This window comes from Leguminivora glycinivorella, chromosome 25 (assembly GCF_023078275.1).
Source record: "Leguminivora glycinivorella isolate SPB_JAAS2020 chromosome 25, LegGlyc_1.1, whole genome shotgun sequence".
Taxonomy (NCBI): Eukaryota; Metazoa; Arthropoda; class Insecta; order Lepidoptera; family Tortricidae; genus Leguminivora; species Leguminivora glycinivorella.
This window is the reverse complement of record NC_062995.1, coordinates 8,619,343-8,637,978: the sequence shown is the minus strand read 5'-3', so window position 1 is coordinate 8,637,978 and position 18,636 is coordinate 8,619,343. Positions and strand designations below refer to the sequence as shown.

General features: G+C 38.4%; 1 protein-coding gene across 1 annotated transcript in view; it reads left to right on the top strand.

The window, feature by feature from the left end:
* Nucleotides 1-17,774, top strand: part of LOC125239303 (xaa-Pro aminopeptidase ApepP-like) — a 68,927-nt gene extending 51,153 nt beyond the window's left edge. The window contains exons 13-19 of the mRNA XM_048146846.1: nucleotides 606-758; nucleotides 3,259-3,388; nucleotides 3,959-4,136; nucleotides 13,069-13,160; nucleotides 13,870-13,983; nucleotides 16,184-16,309; nucleotides 17,644-17,774. Of these exons, the coding sequence (XP_048002803.1) occupies nucleotides 606-758; nucleotides 3,259-3,388; nucleotides 3,959-4,136; nucleotides 13,069-13,160; nucleotides 13,870-13,983; nucleotides 16,184-16,309 (793 nt within the window). The 3' untranslated portion in view covers nucleotides 17,644-17,774. The remainder of the gene's footprint in view (nucleotides 1-605; nucleotides 759-3,258; nucleotides 3,389-3,958; nucleotides 4,137-13,068; nucleotides 13,161-13,869; nucleotides 13,984-16,183; nucleotides 16,310-17,643) is intronic.
* Nucleotides 17,775-18,636: the final 862 nt, after the last annotated feature.

Here is an 18,636-nt window from a genome sequence, read left to right as displayed (position 1 = left end):
GGTGTAGCTGGCACGACGACGACCGTCTATTAGCAAAAAAACATTTTACTTCAAGTAACAGTGAAAATGGAGATACGAGGTGATAAAAATGTCATATGTTATTTATTTCAAAGATAGAAGTCCGTTCTTTTAAAATACTCAAAACTTAAAAAATACTCCATCAAAAATAAATGTTACAAAAATTTTATCCGGTACATTGCCTGAGCTCTAGTCCCAACCTTGTACCAATCCAGATGACAGCTGCACGTATTCGACAACCCGTGATCCAATCCACTATCATTTGAGAGTCAACGTGAAACGTCAAATTCGCCATGCCGAATTGAGCCCCTGGTCGAGAATTTAAAATTCGTCATACAAATTTCAATTCCCTCTCCGCTCTGCCCATTCACGCTCTCTCGGTGGAAAACCACCTTTAGTCGGGAGTGTTCTTAGCCATGTTTCGTGGAAATTGGTCCACTATGTTGGGGTTATTTCAAAATAAAAACGTTCTTTTGCACACACAACCCTAAACACAGCACGTACTATTTATGAAGGTATAAGCAATGTTGATGTACCTAATACTTATTAGGTATGGGCAATGTTGTATATTTATTGCTTGTTTCCAGCGAGGAGGAAGACTTTATGGGACCCTCCTTTTCTACAATCGCCGGTGCTGGTGAGAATGGCGCCATCATACATTACGAGGCCGACCCGGAAGGACCGCAGAGAGTCATCACTAAAGACGATATGTTGCTAGTTGACTCAGGTGGACAATACAAGTAAGTCTTTTTCTTCATTACTTTCTTCCGACATTTTGCCTCTAACTAAAATCCCATCAGAATTTGCCGTAGAAACTATTTTTTACGAAAGCGATTACTAGATCTTATTAAGATTAATCTGGTTTCCTCACGATGTTTTCCTTCACCGAAAAACGGCTGGCGAATAACAAATGACATTTCGTTCCTTAATTCCTTGAGACTATTTGTACGAGGCGGGGTTCGAACCCGCGACCAGCACGGGAAGCATGGTCGCGCGATAGACGATAAAATATCAGGCCGTCCCTATCGCACTTACAAATAGTGCGATAGGGACGGCCTGCTATTTTATCACTTATCGCGCGACCATAATTGCCTGCCAGATCCGGACTGAATCCTGAAGCCTCATGCTATGACTGCTAGGTCTCCAGCACTTCTCAAGATTTGGCGCAGGCACTAGTTTTACGAAATTGACTGCCATCTGACCTTCCAACCCGAAGGGTAACTATTAGGCCTTATTGGAATTAGTCCGGTTTCCTCACGAATTCACGATATTTTCCTTCACCGAAAAGCGACTGGCAAGGCAAATGTTAAATGACATTTCACCACAGAACTTAATTTAGATAGAAGAAACAAATTCATATATTTGTATAGGGGCCGAGCGTGTCAAATTTTGTACTGAAGTTGATTCTTGCCTGTAATTTTAAATATGTCTCAGGCTCTTGATTGTTCATAATTTTTGTGTTGTTGCAATTGAATATCACGTAACGAGGCATTTTTTATGTATTGGTTGACTTCAACTTACAAAAATTGACGCCCGAAAGCTGCAAGCTGCGAGTAAAGACGGACAACTCAGTGGATTTCACTGAGTTCATTTGACACGCTAAGTAGATACGTTTGCTTGATCTATGGTATATATGACATCTGTGCATTTCACACATAACTTCAGAAGAACTCATTGGTAAGAGCCGGGTTCGAACCCGCGCCGTCCTTTGACCAATATACTTATTGATTTACATACTAGCTTATGCCAGTTTTGCCCGTGGCTGCGCTCGCGTTAAATTGCTCCATACAAACCTCCTTTTGACCTTTATTGGGGTGCATATCGATCGATATAACTTTTTTTGATATATTTTTAGTCGTTATAACGATCATTTGATATAATTATTGAATCATATAACAACAAATAATATACTAACAAATTGTATAATTCTTATTTAATATAATGATCATTTTTTCGAATAACATTTATTATAACATACTTTGAGTATAATGCTTATTTCCGATAATAAATAAATGGTATAACACAAATTATTTCTAAAGCACAGTTACTTAGAATAGAAAACAATTGTACAATAAATTAGATCCATCATTTACCAGAAAAGTAGATTAGGTTAGAACTATGACCCCTACACACAACACGCTGCTATCAGAAAAATAGGTTAGGTTAGGTTAGAACTGTGACTCTTAAACATATGTACTGCTATCAGAAAAGTAGTTTAGGTTAGGTTAGGTTAGAACTGTGATCCCTTCAAGAAAGAATAAAATTAATTCATGAAATGTTTTATACTGTTTGATAGTTATATTATACTAGTCGTATATCAATAGATAGTTATACCATATAACGGTTATTATAAATAAGTGTTATACGAAATAATGATTATACAAAATAAAAGTAGATATTTTGTGGTTATACCAAATGTTAATTATGTCAAATGGGTGATTATATCCTTCAAATATATATGAAATGTTGTTATATCAAATGTTATTATACTCAAAAAAGTTATACCAATCATTACACACCCATTGATTTACATACTAGCTTGTGCCAGTTTTGCCCGTGGCTTCGCTCGCGTTAAATTGCTCCATACAAACCTCCTTTTGACCTTTATTGTACTCCTGTAAGTTTGTCTATCTTGCCTACTGGAACGATCCTCTCATCTACTCCAAGGTTAGCTGGAAGAGTCCCTTATAGGGATAACCTCGCCTTTGTATCTCTATTCCTACAAATTGTATATAAACTGTTGTACACAATAAAGTGATTAAGTAGTATGAATTTTTTGAAACGAACGTTTCTAAACAAAGGTATTGTTCCTTTTGTGTTGAGCGGGAGCTTCTGTATTTGCACGCGCTAAGACAACAAGAAGCAACTGTATCCTGATAATTGTAAGGTTCAAATCTGTGCAGCAGCAAATTTGAGATAGATTATTTTGGAAATGTGAAGCGATAGACCACACCGCTATAGGTGCGAAAATACAGCGCTTCTAATACTTTGATACTTGAGAACGTTTCTACGTTCGTTTCAAAAAATTCATACTATACTACTACTACTACTACTACTACAAACTTCCACTCCCGATTTTAGGGAAGTGGGGGGTTAGAAAGAGACATAAACTAGTCCATCCCTTCAACTATCTCCACTTAAAAAATCACGTCAATTCGTCGCTCCGTTTTGCCGTGAAAGACGCACAAACAAACAGACACACAGTTTCCCATTTATAATATTAGTATGGATTGTTCGCAGAGACGGAACCACCGATATTACCCGTACCCGCCACATGGGCACACCCACAGACATGCAGAAACTGACGTTCACTCGCGTACTGAAGGGGCAGATACTATTGGGCACCGCGGTCTTTCCTAGAGGCATCACTGTAAGTTATAATTTTTATATAAATAGGAACTAAAGCCTGACCAAAAGTATATGACTATGCGCCGTTTATTTATTTTCCCCTCACTAGCTCGGAAACACGTGTTTTATCCTTTAATGCCAGCGGGTAAAAACGCATTTTATCCACTAGTGGGTAAAGTAATTTGACCTTGAATAAAGTCAAATTAACTGCTTTAAAATTGATAAAAATGGGTTAATCTGTTTTACCACCTGTGGAACTACTGGAAGCAGTGATAAACTCATTTTTGCGTTGTACTTTCCTCGCTATAGTGAGGGGAAAAGTTTTGTGTTACACTCGGGTGCAAATGTATTTAACTTCTCGTGTGTTAAAAAACTCGTAAGTTCAGGATTCTATAGTTGAACCACGAGCGAAGCGAGTTTCACTTGCTCGTTTTTCAATTCCACACTCGGCGCTAAAATACCTACAACTTTGCCCCCTTGTATAATAAATAACTATTATTTTATTTAAAGTTAATTATACAAACCACTTACAAACTGTACTTGCCTGCTGTGTTTTATGTCATCGGTTCATAAGTAAACTATTTTCCCCCAGGGCAACATCCTAGAGACCCTCGCCCGCAAAGCTCTATGGGACGTGGGTCTTGACTACAACCACGGAACGGGACACGGTGTGGGACACTTCCTGAACGTGCATGAGGGGCCCGGGGGCATTGGCTCTGCTCTCGTCCCTACAGACCCGGGAATCTTCCCGGGAATGATCTTCAGTGATGGTAAGACATGGGGCGACGAGAGGCCTAGGGCCTCGGCTGCGCCCGCATAGGTACAGACTACAGACCCGGGAATCTTCCCGGGAATGATCTTCAGCGATGGTAAGACATGCTACCACGCATAGGTACAGACCCGGGAATTTTCGCGGAAATGATCTTCAGCGATGGTAAGACATGCTACCACGCATAGGTACAGACCCGGGAATTTTCGCGGGAATGATCTTCAGCGATGGCATAGATTAATTAAATAAAGAAAGATTGGTAACTCAGTACATCGTGTAGCGACCTACTTAACGCGAGTTATCGTCGCTGGTACCTCTTAGTTTTCGAGTTATTTACAGATGGCGCTGTTTTCAATGTTGAAAAGTGCCACCTAGTGAGATAATAATTAATTACATTGCCGAGTAACCACATCTGAATATGATTCAATATTTTGAGCCGGCGGCACCTCGTTTTTTGGCTTAGGGGTTAGAGTATCTGACTTGCATTTTTGAGATCTCAGGTTCGAGACCCAGCTCCGGTTTTTTTTTTAATGTGTTTAAAAAGAATTATGTTGTTGTTTTTCGCTTTTTTTTTTTCTAGTTGAATATTAGAAAAATAAGTATGATGTGAAGTTGAATCATAGAAAAGTAAGTATGAATTGTTCGCGCCTACTTGTTGTGTGTTTGAATCATAGAAAAGTAAGTATGAATTGTTCGCGCCTACTTGTTGTGTGTTTATAAAACCCATAGGCCCATAGGGAGGTACCTATCTACCTACTCTACTCTCCAATCACTTATGTGACGTTGTCTCTTTCAAAGACCGATGTGCAAGTTTTATCGCCCTTTACTGTATTTATATAAATTTATCGGTACCCATAAATATTAAAAATCTTTATTTAGGCACCTACAGCTATACAGTCAAGGAATTTGATTCCCTGCCCATTTAATTGAATCGTTGTTAGAAATACGTATATAATATTTTATTTTATTCCATATATATCTTTGGTTATACTTACCTAGTATTGAAATGTCAAATTACTTAGCACTGTTTTTGACATTTCAAATTAACTCGACCAAATTATGTAGGTTGCTTATAGGCGTGTCGTCCGAAACTAAACACGTGTTTCTAATTTAGTAGCGTTGCTAATGTTTTATGCATCAACATCATCAAAGCAACGTCTTCATCTAGCTAGATCTTATGGTGAGTTTTCTGTACTACATATATTAAACCTTAATCCGTTTTCACGTTATCCGATCCGATATTGGATGTCGGAAGGATTTCAATGGAAAAAATCCAAGATGGCGACTGTAATGTATGGGATATCGGTCCGAAATCTGATATCGGATCGGATAATGGGAAAACACACTTCAACACTTCGCACTTGGGTTTTCATTTTCACATTATTCGACCCCATATCGGATGTACCAAAGATATATTGGATGTACGAAGGATGTCAAAGATGTATAGGTCCACTGTCCATATCAGCAGAGAAAATAGAATATTTCAATATATCTTTGATATCAGATCGGATAATGTGAATACGCACTTAGATGAGTAAGAAATGTATTTCTCGACTGTACTGGGTATTTTTATTAGTAGGTATATCCCAATATTATGGCAAATGTTCAATCCTCTCTCGCGCGGCAGTCGTGATATGTAGATGTGCCTCGGCCGAGGCAATGCGTGAGTTTTCGCAGGTGGCAGTGTTTGGTGTGGTCGTATAGAGGTTGGTCCTGCGACCCCGGATAGATCAGACCGTCGGTCTACCGGTTCCGGGTAAAAAAATGTTGGACGGCCTGGCCAAACGGCTGGAGTTAGCCGGGGAGTGTTCGACCAAATGTCATAGAGGACCCTGGGCAGTTTTTGACGCCGCCATTTTTTTTTCAAAATGGCCGACTTTTTTTTTGATGATTTTTCAAGTTTGTCGTAGAGAGCTCAAATTTTGGTCATAGAATCTCCAAGTGGCCTTGATTCGAATGAAATAAAAAAAAATTGAAAAATGCTACAAATGTGGGAAAACTGGCCACTTTTATTTTGTATGGCAACTTTTAAACCGTAAGAGATAGCCGGGTGGGTGCTCGACCAAATGTCATACAAGTATCCGAGTAGAAAAAAGTTGCATTAAAAAAAATTCAAAATGGCCGACTTTTTTTTTTTAATTTCAAAATGGTCCTAGCGCGCTGAGATTTGGCACACGGGTGGAAAGTAGTCCCAAGATTTATATTCAAAAAGAAAATTTTGAAAAATTCAAAATGGCGGCTTTTGAGGGCCAATTGAAATTTGTATGGAAGTTTTTTTTTAATCGCCATAGCTCCGTAACGGTACAAAGAAGTGAAAAGTGCTCGAACAAATGTTATACCGTCATCCAAGGTCCATAGCATGGCATTTAAAAAAAATCAAAATGGCCGACTTTTTTTTTGAAAAATTTCAAAACGGTCTGAGCGCGCTGAAATTTTGCACACGGGTGGACAGCCGCCCTTAGATTAGTATACAATAAGAAAATTTTGAAAAATTCAAAATGGCGCCCTTTGAAGGCCAATTGAAATTTGTATGGAGGTCTTTTTTTTAATCCCCATAGATCCGTAACGGTAGGAAAAAGCTTAAAAGTGCTGATCGGCTCGCCGGCGGATCGGGAAGTTGGAGTTTAAACACGACCCAATAGTAAAAGTGTCTTAGAGAAGCGAAACGACGGGATTGGGTCGTGTTTAAGCTCCAACTTCCCTACAACCCTCACAGTAACTACGCGGAGGGCCGAAGGCCCGAGCGTGTCTTACAAGCTCCCAAGCACGCGAGGCCGCAGGCCGAGCTGCGGGCAGAGAGTGCTCCCAAGCACTCAAAGGCTAAAGCAAAAAAGCAAATAAGCAAAGCAAAAAAACAAAAAAAGCATAGCTCAAAAACAAAAAGCAAAAGCAAAAAAACAAAAAAGCAAAGCACAAAAACAAAAAAGCAAAGCACAAAAGCCCAAAAAGAACACCGCGGGGCCCGAGGGCCCCGCTCACCTTTAAAAAACTAGTATAAATACTAAAAACACTAATACAGTGAGCTGTGACCAAAATAAATAAACCGTCTTGCGTAGCCAAAACCACGATACATCACACGCGATGCATCACATCAAGTGCAAAGACGTCTTTCAAACCCGCGCGCTTCATCTGCATTGCGTATAGTTCAAAAACTACTCAACGGATTTAAATGATTTTTGTTTTATTTTGCAGATGACATTATCAGGTTTTATTTTAATAAATAAAAATGTGACCATATCTTAGAAAATTTACTAGTCAATTTCACGAGATTGATTTTTTTAAGTTTCACATTTTTCGGCCGCCGTCTTTTATTTTTTCAATGATTTTGATTTTTATATGAATAAACTTTTCAATGAAAACTGATAGACATCCCAATCATTAAAATCAGTGCAGCCGTTTTGATTCCATAAATTTTTACATCACGTGCAAAAACGTCTTTCAAATTCGCGCGTTCCTTTGAAACGAGTATATATAGATCAAAAACTACTTAACGGATTTTCATTATTATTTGAATATATAAAAATGTGGCCATATCATAGAAAATGAAAATTTCACTAGAAAGAAAAAAAAGTTTGAAAATTTTATATTTTTCTTATTATTCGCCCGCCATCTTTAATTTTTTTTTTTTTTTTTTTTTTTTAGTGTTGTGTTCCTGTCGGTGAGTAAGGCTGACAGAGCTTAATGAGGGTGCGGTGTGCTGATGACGGGAGGACTTACGGAACTGACTTATTTCGTCTATTGTCCTTTGAGTCGTCGGCAAACCGAACCCTCCTTAGAACTTGTACACTCCTTTTTACTGTGTACTTAAAACAGGAAAAGGGAATGTACAAGTTTCTAATGGGGTGGCAACGCTCATGTGACACTCTTTGAGTTGCAGGCGTCCATAGGTTACGTTGACCGCTTTCCATCAAGCGAGTCGTACGCTTGTTTGCCACCGACGTAGTATAAAAAAAAATAAGCGTTTTAATACAAACTGATTGACACCCCAACCATCAAAATCGGTGCAGCCGTTGTGATTCTATAAATTTTTAAAAATACGAAATATAGAAAATGTCCGCCATCTTGAATTCTAGTGGATGAAAATTGTGTTTCCTCGGAAGAAATCATTTATATTGGTCCCTAGTATCACTGTACAAAGTTGCTTGCTTTTTGCATAAAGTGCAGCTTTTTTGACCACAATTTCGTTTCGCCGTAAGCCTTATATCTCTTTTCGTTTTTGTTTCACTATTGATAGCTAGCCAAGGCGCGTCATAATTTTGTCTGTGACAAGAAGTGAGAGGAATAGTTCCCGTCATAGTTATCATTGTTATCAACAAACAATATTTCTTTAATCTTCACAAAACATTAAACTATTTGTTATAAGGGCCCGCGCAGACGGGCGACAAAGTCACTCGACGACTTTTTTGTCTCTGTCGTAACTCCTTGCGACAATTTCAAAGGTGCGCACACGGGAACGACAGCGATGCAACCACAGACTACTATGAAGATACTACGGACGCAACTTTTTCTTTTTTCATAAAATTAAGAGCCTACCCAAAAAACATTTTTGGTACTTCAGAATAAGTGTTTAAAAGTTTTGATGAACTCGTTAGAATTTTACAACCCGGCATCGTTTTCCTCAATATTGTAGGACTATTCTTTTAAATTCTTGTCATATAAAGTCGGTCTTACCTCTACTTCTGAAGAATTGAAATTAAACGACAGGTATCAATGTCGACTTCAACAATCGGCATTTAAAATTATATTTTTTTCGAATAATAACATACGTTCGCCCAGGCGGTTGAGTGATAACTGTCAAAATGACAACCGACCGGCGACTATTTTGTCACCGTGTGCGCACTTGCATTGAAACATATAGAGAATGAGACAGTTACGTCGCAGGCTTGTCGTCACTCGTCGAACCCGCAGACAAAAAGGTTGCGTCGCAACGTGTGCGCACTTTCATACTAGCCCATAGACCGATCTCCGCAGACAAAAAAATTGAGTCACCCGTCTGTGCGGGCCCTAACGCATACTTTGCAATTCGCAGGAGATACCAACGCCTGGACTGGCAACACCGACCGGGTTAAACGTCAAATTCAAGCTTCGTGCGTGTATCATTTCAATAATGTGTTATAAATATTAAAAATGTAAAATATAAGGAATTACAGTGATGTATCGTATTTTAATTAAAATGAGAAAGTGTTATCATAAGTTTTCATGCAGCCTAAGAAGCCAAATATTGACGAAAAAACTACGCCAACCGTCAACGGAGTAGCGTTCAAGATTTAAAATTATAATTAATTAGCGTTTTTTACAGATGGGTATAGCTTACTTAATATTTAAGTGTAGTTTTTCAGATTATTTGTCTAGAACTAGTAACTGTCATAGGTTATTTTTGTGTTTTCTGTTTGTAAACATTTGAAGTACATAATAGTATTTTAACTTCCATATTTACATTTTCTTTGTTAAACCAACTCGAGATAATAAAACCTTACTCACTGCTATCCCGTGTAACTTGCAACAAAGTGAATTACAAAGTTTGTTATATGAAATCTTGTTAACAAAATCAAGGCTGTGGTTCCATATTCTTGCACCTTAATCACATTATATCCTGTTATAAGCCCTATTTAATATATTTTAACAATACATTTAGGCTTCAATATCTCACATGATGAATAATGTTACAGAACAAACTAGCAAGGTTACAACACACCGGGATGTGATGGTGGCTAGAATGAAACAAACACAAGCCTCAAAAATCAGCAATCAGCCAACCAAGATGTCAAGTATGAAGACCTGCAAGGACAACGGGATGACCTCTAGGCAGTCATTGATCGGTTCCAGCAATGCCAAGAGATACATGAGCAGGCATTACAACGCATCCGGGACCTCGAGCAGCAACTGCAGGAGTCGGATTCAAAATGGTATTGCAAGTATTGCTCCGGGAACTCCGCTCTGGCTGAAAACAATTTAAGTATATTTGCTGAATATAATATATTTGATTTAGATGTGGTTCATGACAGTGCATCATGCTCCCCAATGAAAGACCCTGTAGATTTAAAACAGTCTGTGCACATAGAGGGCGGCAGTGATCCCAGAGTGACGTTGAAAGGGTCAAATAAAATTAAAAAATATCTAAAGCTAAGCAAATTCAAAATACATCAAAATGTAACAGCTGCCTTAAGCGATGAGCTTCTAAACTGTCAATACCAACTTGACCTGACAGCACAGGAGTTGAACCATCGCTCCGATGAATTTCACAAATTAGAATTGAAACTAAAAGACCTGAATAATAGGTATGAACTGACAAGTAAAGCATTACACGAGTACATCTTTTGTGAATAACGTTCTAGATCCATTGAGCGTGTACCCTGTGTGCATGGACTCGCCTGCGCCCGCTTGTTCGAGCTGCGCCCGAGCCGGCTTAGCCCCGCTCCCACAAGCCCGCGCCCGTGCGCCGTCGCGCCGGCTCCATCGCCGTCGAGCCTTCTGCAGCTGGCGCTGGCGCGGCTGGCCGCCGAGCCTCCTGCAGCTGGCGCTGTCGCGGCTGACCGCCGAGCCTTCTGCAGCTGGCGCTGTCGTGGCTGATCGCCGAGCCTGAGCCTCGGCCGCCGGCCCCCCGCCGCCGCTCCGCCCCGCGGCGGCATTATATATATTTTTTTCTTTAGTTGAGACATCAAGAGTCTTTTAAAACTCTAAAGTTATTTTAGTTATTTTTTATTTGTATCAGTTCGTTTTTTTTTTCTTCATCATGTATATTTTTTTTATTTTTTTAGATATACCTTGACACTTAGAGACTCTATACAGTATCTCTAACATCTCTTATTAAGCATAGTAGCTTTGTACTTTGTATAATTTATTGAAATTAATTTCCATAGAGCAGTCTGTTAATATTTTCTTTATGAATACTTTTGCATGTGTATTTTGAAAAAAAGTGGCTGAGGCGTAGGGTTAAAGCCGGCGTAGCTTTATTTGACGTTCATATCATTGTAATATGCCTACTTGGAAATAGTGCATTACGATACAAGTGCGTAAAAATCGACACGAGTTACGAATTTCCTTTTCGCACGTGTATCGTACGACGTTTTTCAGTACAGATGGCCCTCCGAAGTTTAGACCTGACATATACTCGTAATGAACCACTTCTCGCACTAGTGCGTAAAAAAACAACACCATCTGTACTGAAAATAAATATTTCAATGCATTTCAACACTTAGCATGATAATTAAGAAACTTTTCAAAGAATTTAATTAATAAAATTGACTTATAAATATATTGTTTTATTCCACATTCATATATTTAAAAAAATCGATGATGAAATGATGAATCTTTATTCTGATAATAGTGCCATCTGACTCTGTCGTGTTGATATATGTAGCTGTTTGTGGTAAAACATTTTTATAGTAATAAAAATAAAATAATCTGAAAGTAATACTTCCGTCTTAGTGCGTTTTCACATTATACGATCCGATATCGGATGCAGGACCGATATCCCATATATTTAAGCCGCCATTTTTGATTTTCGCCTTTGAAATCCTTCCTGACATCCGCACTTAGGGTTGTAATATTTTACGTAGCATATTTTGCCTATTTTGGGATGTACGTCCAAGATAATTTAGAATAATCGTTAAAACTTGTGCAAAAAAAAAAACAAATACTAATGATAATGAATGTGCATATTGAGAGTCAAGAGTATTGTACGCCAAATTCTGGCAGATTGTGATGTTACAAAATACTAACCCTATCATCAATTCATCATTTATAAAGTCGCCGTCAATAGAATTTGTGAACAATGTAAACAAACCTTGTACGTTGTCAAAATGTCTTTAATTTTCATTCTAACTCATCAGATACTGGCTAAATCCAACCTTTGAAATAATAAAATTGTGCTAAAATATTGATATTTTGTATAATGGTTTGTTTACATTGTTGGCAATTTCTATTGACAGCGATTTTAACTACTCACATTCGAACAATAAATAAATTGAATTTAAAACTTATCTTCAATATGCCAACTTTGTTTAGCATGCAGTGTTGTGCATCTTGCATACGCGCCATCTACCGGATTATAATGTTTGCTATTAGTCATCAAACGTACAAAACACTTCCCATGAATTGAATCTGATTCAAGTACCCGATTGGTAAAAAATGACTTAATTGTTTTTGTTAATTTCGGTGTTATATAGTGATAATGTTGTACGATCATGTTCCAAATTTTGAAATAATACGACTTAGGTCATTTAAATGAAATTATTTCGTGAATTGAACAATACCATTTGTCGCGAGAGTATAGTAATGCCATCTATTGTTTTACGAGTCAAACATATAAAACGATGTACTGAGTTACACGTCTTCCTTTATTTAGTTTAGTCTATGGCGATGGTAAGACACGGGGCACGGTGTGGGGCACTTTCTGAACGTTCACGAGGGGCCCGGGGGCATTGGCTCTGCCCTCGTCGCTACAGATCCGGGAATATTCACAGGAATGATCTTCAGTGATGAGTAAGAACTTGGCGACTTCTAGAATATCAAACTTATCAAAGATATATCCCAGTAAGGGCATTTATTTGTGTGATGAGCACAGATATTTGTTCCTGAGTCATGGATGTTTTCTATGTGTATAAGTATTTGTATATTACATATATCGTTGTCTGAGTACCCGCAACACAAGCCTTCTTGAGCTTACCGTGGGCCTCAGTCAATCTGTGTAAGAATTACCTATAATATTTATTTATTCATTTACACGGTGAAATAGAAAGGTCCGTTATAACTTTTCATAGTGACTTTTGAGGTCATAATGAACAACTTTTATTATGGGACCAATGCTGAAATCGCAAAAAAATTGTCTGACTTAAGATATCACGTCAATTCGTCGCTCCATTTTGCCGTGAAAGACGGACAAACAAACAGACACACACTTTCCCATTTAAGTATAGATATTTCGTCCACAGAACCCGGCTACTACGAGGTGAATGAATACGGCATTCGGCACGAGGATCTGGTGGAAGTCATTGAGTTGACGAATAACTCCGACCACATTTTTGTAAGTTTCTTCAATCGTATACCTTGCATATTGAATGCCTAACTAAATGACAGAATCTTAACATACATGACACACACACACACACACACACACACACACACACACACACACACACACACACACACACACACACATGTTGATTTGGAAAATAAGAATGTTACAAGATAATAAAATTATATTAAGTATGTTTCACGTTATAGTTATGAAGAGCGGTGCCTCCTAGCACAGGTTATTTCGCAAATAACTTACAAGGAGACACCAGCAACTGTAAGATATTGTTAAAAAAAAAAATACAAATAAATAATTAAAAAAAAAAATTTTACAAATAAATAATTTTTTTTTGAATGAACAAACGACCATCACAAATCATAAATATATATGACGACCGGTCTGGCTCAGTCGGTAGTGACCCTGTCTGCTAAGCCGCGGGTTCGAATCCCGGTAAGGGCATTTATTTGTGTGATGAGCACAGATATTTGTTCCTGAGTCATGGATGTTTTCTATGTATATAAGTATTCATATATTAAGTATATATATATCGTTGTCTTAGTACCCACAACACAAGCTTTCTTGAGCTTATCAACTTTGCCCCCTTGTAAAACAAATAACTATTTTTAGAGGACCTTTGATGGAAACCTACGTTTCGTTTAATTTTGATTGGTGTTCATGATATCAATGTTGACCTCTCAAGACCAAGTAATACTTTCAGGCGGACGGCTTGGTGGGCGATTTCGAAGGTCGCGGCGCTCTCGGCTTCTACACGATCTCACTAGCGCCGCATCAGACATCGTGTCTTGACGTCAGTATACTACAGGACTTTGAGGTGAGAATGAGACGATAAGAGGTATAACGTAACCACAAAATTAAAATTTTGAAAAAACTCCCGACCGCGACATAGTTGACCGATTTTCATGAAACATGGCTAAGAACACTCCCGACTAACTCAGCTTTCAAACAAAAAAAAAACTTAATCGGTTCATCCGTTCGGGAGGTACGATGCCACAGACAGACACACACACACAGACAGACAGACAAACAGACAGACAGACACGTCAAACTTATAATACCCCGTCGTTTTTGCGTCGGGGGTTAAAAACCGAAAATAAAGCAACAGAGCTCATGATGATGAAGTTTAGCCTCAAAAACAGTTTAGTTCAAATAACTTGCATTTACTGATGTATGGAGTTGCAACTCTTCCCTTACTTATTCCTCTATGGTAAGAAGTCTGTAATATTGATTTATTTGTAGTGACATCTAGCTCATCCACGCGTCAATCACGCGTCAACTAGAGTAAATTATCAGTACTGCTACTTCTCAATAGATGTCGCGACGAATAAAAAGTCTAATGCTCAACAATTTTTAGCTAATATTACAATAGTAATAATCAGACGCGACACTGTTGGCGTAGTGTCGAGTAGTGGTACTGATAATTTACTCTATTTTTCGCGTGATTGACGCTAGATGTCACTACAAATAACTTGCTTTCCTTACTTATTCCTCTATGGTTTATGGTGACACTAAAGAGCTTTCAATAAAAAATACCCGGGAATACTAGCGTTAGAATATGGTATTCTTGTGCTGTATTTTATCGGTCAATGAAGGTTGAAATTTAATTTTTGCACCTATCAGATTAGCGAAAGAATTTTCCCACTTGAACTGGCCGTAAAGAATTTTTGTATTTGCACGATTTCAGATTAAATACATAAATGTATTTAAGTAATCTGAAATCGTGCAAATACAAAAATTCTTTACGGCCAGTTCAAGTGGGAAGGGCATTTCTCAGGAGGCGCGTTTTTACGTGTCCGAGGCAAAAAACGTCAGAACGGACTGGTCTAAAAATCTGAATTAATTCAGGCACAATCATTAGCCTCTGTACTACTTGGTACAATATAACATTATTTATTTATTATCTGTATAATATAAGTAATAAAATATTAAACGCGAAAAATGACCTTCGGTGGGCGTGTCCCGCACCCAGAATTTGCAAAACAAAAAATCATAACTCAAGATGGAGTTGTTGATCGCAGTTGATATAGATATTCACGTATAAGGTGTTAGTTAACCTATCATATTTTCTATATAAAAATAATATGTTAGCTAAACTCATCGAGTAAAGACAAATTTACGATGTGTCCCGGGCTAGTGACTGATTTCGGTGTAATTTGTTAAACATGACAGTACTCTTACAAATTAATAGATCAGGGACGTAGTAGCACAAATATAGTTAATTTTAGCTATGTTTTATCCATTCAGTGTAGAGGAGATGAAGTACCGTTTTATAAAGGGGACTTTTTGAAAGTTTCTCAGTCGTTCGCTGGGTTTGGTCCCATGTTTTTTAAGATTCGGTGGATCAATTTACTCCCACAGTTTAGGTCAATTTGTCGTTATGTAAGGTACTAAAATAAATCCTTGAAAGTATGTTATTACATCATTATGACATCTCCTCTGTATCATGCATGCTATTTTTTTTTTTTTTTTAATACTACGTCGGTGGCAAACAAGTATACGGCCCGCCTGATGTAAAGCGGTCACCGTAACCTATGGACGCCTGCAACTCAAACAGTGTCACATGCGCGTTGCCACCCCATTAGAAACTTGTACATTCCCTTTTGCTGTGTTAAGTACACAGCAAAAAGGAGTGTACAAGTTCTAAGGAGGGTTCGGGTTGCCGACGACTCAAAGGACAATAGACGGAACAAGTTAGTTCCGTAAGTCCTCCCGTCATCAGCACACCGCACCCTCGTTGAGCTCTGGCAGCCTTACTCACCGGCAGGAACACAACACTATGAGTAGGGTCTAGTGCTATTTGGCTGCGGTCTTCTGTAAGGCGGAGGTACTACCCCAGTTGGGCTCTGCTCTAGATTCGAGCGAGACGATATCCGCTGTGCTGTGCCCTACCACACAAAGCGGAATATCATTCGCTATGCCCTACCTCCTACAACTAACTTACTTATTTACTTACTTACTTACTTATGTAACCTATTATTTTTCGAAGTGGGTGTAATATTGTCTTTCCATTGCAGCTGGCATACTTGAACGCGTATCATAAGCGTGTGGTCGACACACTCGGCCCCATATTAGAGGCCCGCGGCCTCACAGAAGACGCGGCTTGGTTGGCGGCTGAATGCGCCCCCATAATTAAAGGCTAGGTAAGTAGATGGTTTCATGGGCCATTTTTAACCGCCTTCCAAATCTCAAAGGAAGGGGTTTTCAATTCGTCTGTATTTTTTTTTTTTTTTTTTAATGTTTGTTCCTCGATATCTCCGTCGTTACTGGACCGATTTTGAAAAATTTTTTTGATTGAATGTATATGCAGATTGGTCCCATTTTTCTCAGAACCCAGTTCTGATGATGGGATCCTGGAGAAATCGAGGGAACTCCTCAAATCTGACATACATATGGTGATTTTTGTGTTTGTAAAGGAACAGCATGCATTTACGTACGGAACAGTGACATTTGGTGCAGTGGAACTCCTGATGATGGTCAGAATGGAACTCCTCAAATCTGAACGGCACACTTATAGTGACTTTGGTATTTTTATAAGAACAGCATGCACTTACGTCCAGAACAGTGACATTTGGTGCAGTGGAACTGCTGATGATGGTCAGAACGGAACTCCTCAAATCTGAACGGCACACTTATAGTGACTTTGGTATTTTTATAAGAACAGCATGCACTTACGTCCAGAACAGTGACATTTGGTGCAGTGGAACTGCTGATGAAGAGTGAGCCGCCCCTGGTTAGAGTTCCGTTCTGATAATCATTCTCATCTGTAAGTACTTCAGAATCATCCAGATTTCAAAATTGGTTCAGAAATGACGGAGATATCGAATAACAATCATTAAAAAATATACAGACGAATTGATAACATAATCCAACATTTGAAAGTATTTATCACCAGAACCCCAAAGGAAGGCGGTTTTTTTTTCTTAAAAATTATTACACCACCTGTTACAAAAAAAGTGGGTTGGACAACTTGGAAAAAAAATGGCCCTTATACTACTTACAGTACTGATTGTGAGTCCCACACTGTAGCTGAGGTGCTTAAGACGATACAGAAGACGCTAGAGCCCATCAAACATTTCCTAAAACGGCCTTATTGATTATGGCGCAAAAAAAGGTAAGGTGTGGTATTCAAAATTGGTAACAATTATCCAGAAAAAACTAAACGGTCCGACACAGGTTTTTTTTTTCCTCCTTGCGTTATACCGGCATTTGCCGCGGCTCAATGGGAGCCTGGGGTCCGCTTTGACAACACAGGTTATTTCATTGTTATTCTTGATTCTCAAATTTCGTTACGATTGATTAAGTTTTGAAGGAGGAAACAGTCGAGAGCTTTTAACTGAGTCGCTAGATGTCACTTAACTATGCCTATACAAATAACCCGCATTTACTGATGTATGAAGTTACATCTCTTCCCTTACTTATTCCTCTATGCTAGCGCCTGAGTTAAAAGTGATTTTGTTTTTTTTTTCTTTTTCAGATACGCTGAGATTTCGATGTCCTGGAAAAATGAAAAAGGAGCTTTTACCGCTTTAACGTTTATAATTTTTGTAACTTATCCTGTATGTATACTAATATTAAAACATGCAATAAATGTTGATCAATTATTAATATTTTGTTTTATTTTTGATATTTTGAGTTTTTTGTGCAGTCAGTCAGTGGGTTCCGGCAGAAAATCAGTGCTTCGGTCGAAAGAGCGAAGCGTATCACTGAGCCTCGACCCTTTTGTCCTGCTGCATCGCACACTTTGTATTTTCTTTTTATTTTCTCTTTTTTGTTATTCTTGTTTTTTTTTACTGTCTGAATTATATTTTACTGTTCTGTCTCTTTTTTATGTTGCGCCTAATTTGTGTGTTTTAAATTGTGTACTTATTGTATTGTGTGTGTTTGCAGGCTGCCAAATAAATGACTTATCTATTTATCTATCTATCAATTCGTAGTTAATTGATTGTAGATTAAATATCCTTATTAGATCCACCGCTGTAGAACATTTATTTCAGAAAATTAAACTGGTTCAACGGTTTAAGCGGAACATGCATAATCGATTCTCCATACAAAACTACTTAGTAATAGTCCTTATACTTGTTCCTCCTCTGTCAGTAAACACACACACTATATACGTGCTCTTAAGGCTCAGCCACGACATTGGTCTAAGCGCGACAGCGGCGAGCGGCGGCCATACATTGGAGCGAGACACAGCGATGGGACTTTTCATTCGCACGTATGGCTGCCGCTCACCGCTGACGCGCTTAGACCAATGTCGTGGCTGGGCCGTTACGTTCTGTTTAGTTATAAGACTTAGTTATTAATTTTCTTGGTGCCCTGAAAACCAGTGCCGCGTCTATTAGACACAGTATTCGCTGAGTGGCATCCTATTTGGTGTACTAGTTAAAGTGTTATTTGTTTTTATTATGTATCTATAAGTATGCCAAATAAATATTTTCTATTCAATCTATTATATTCTCCTTGGATA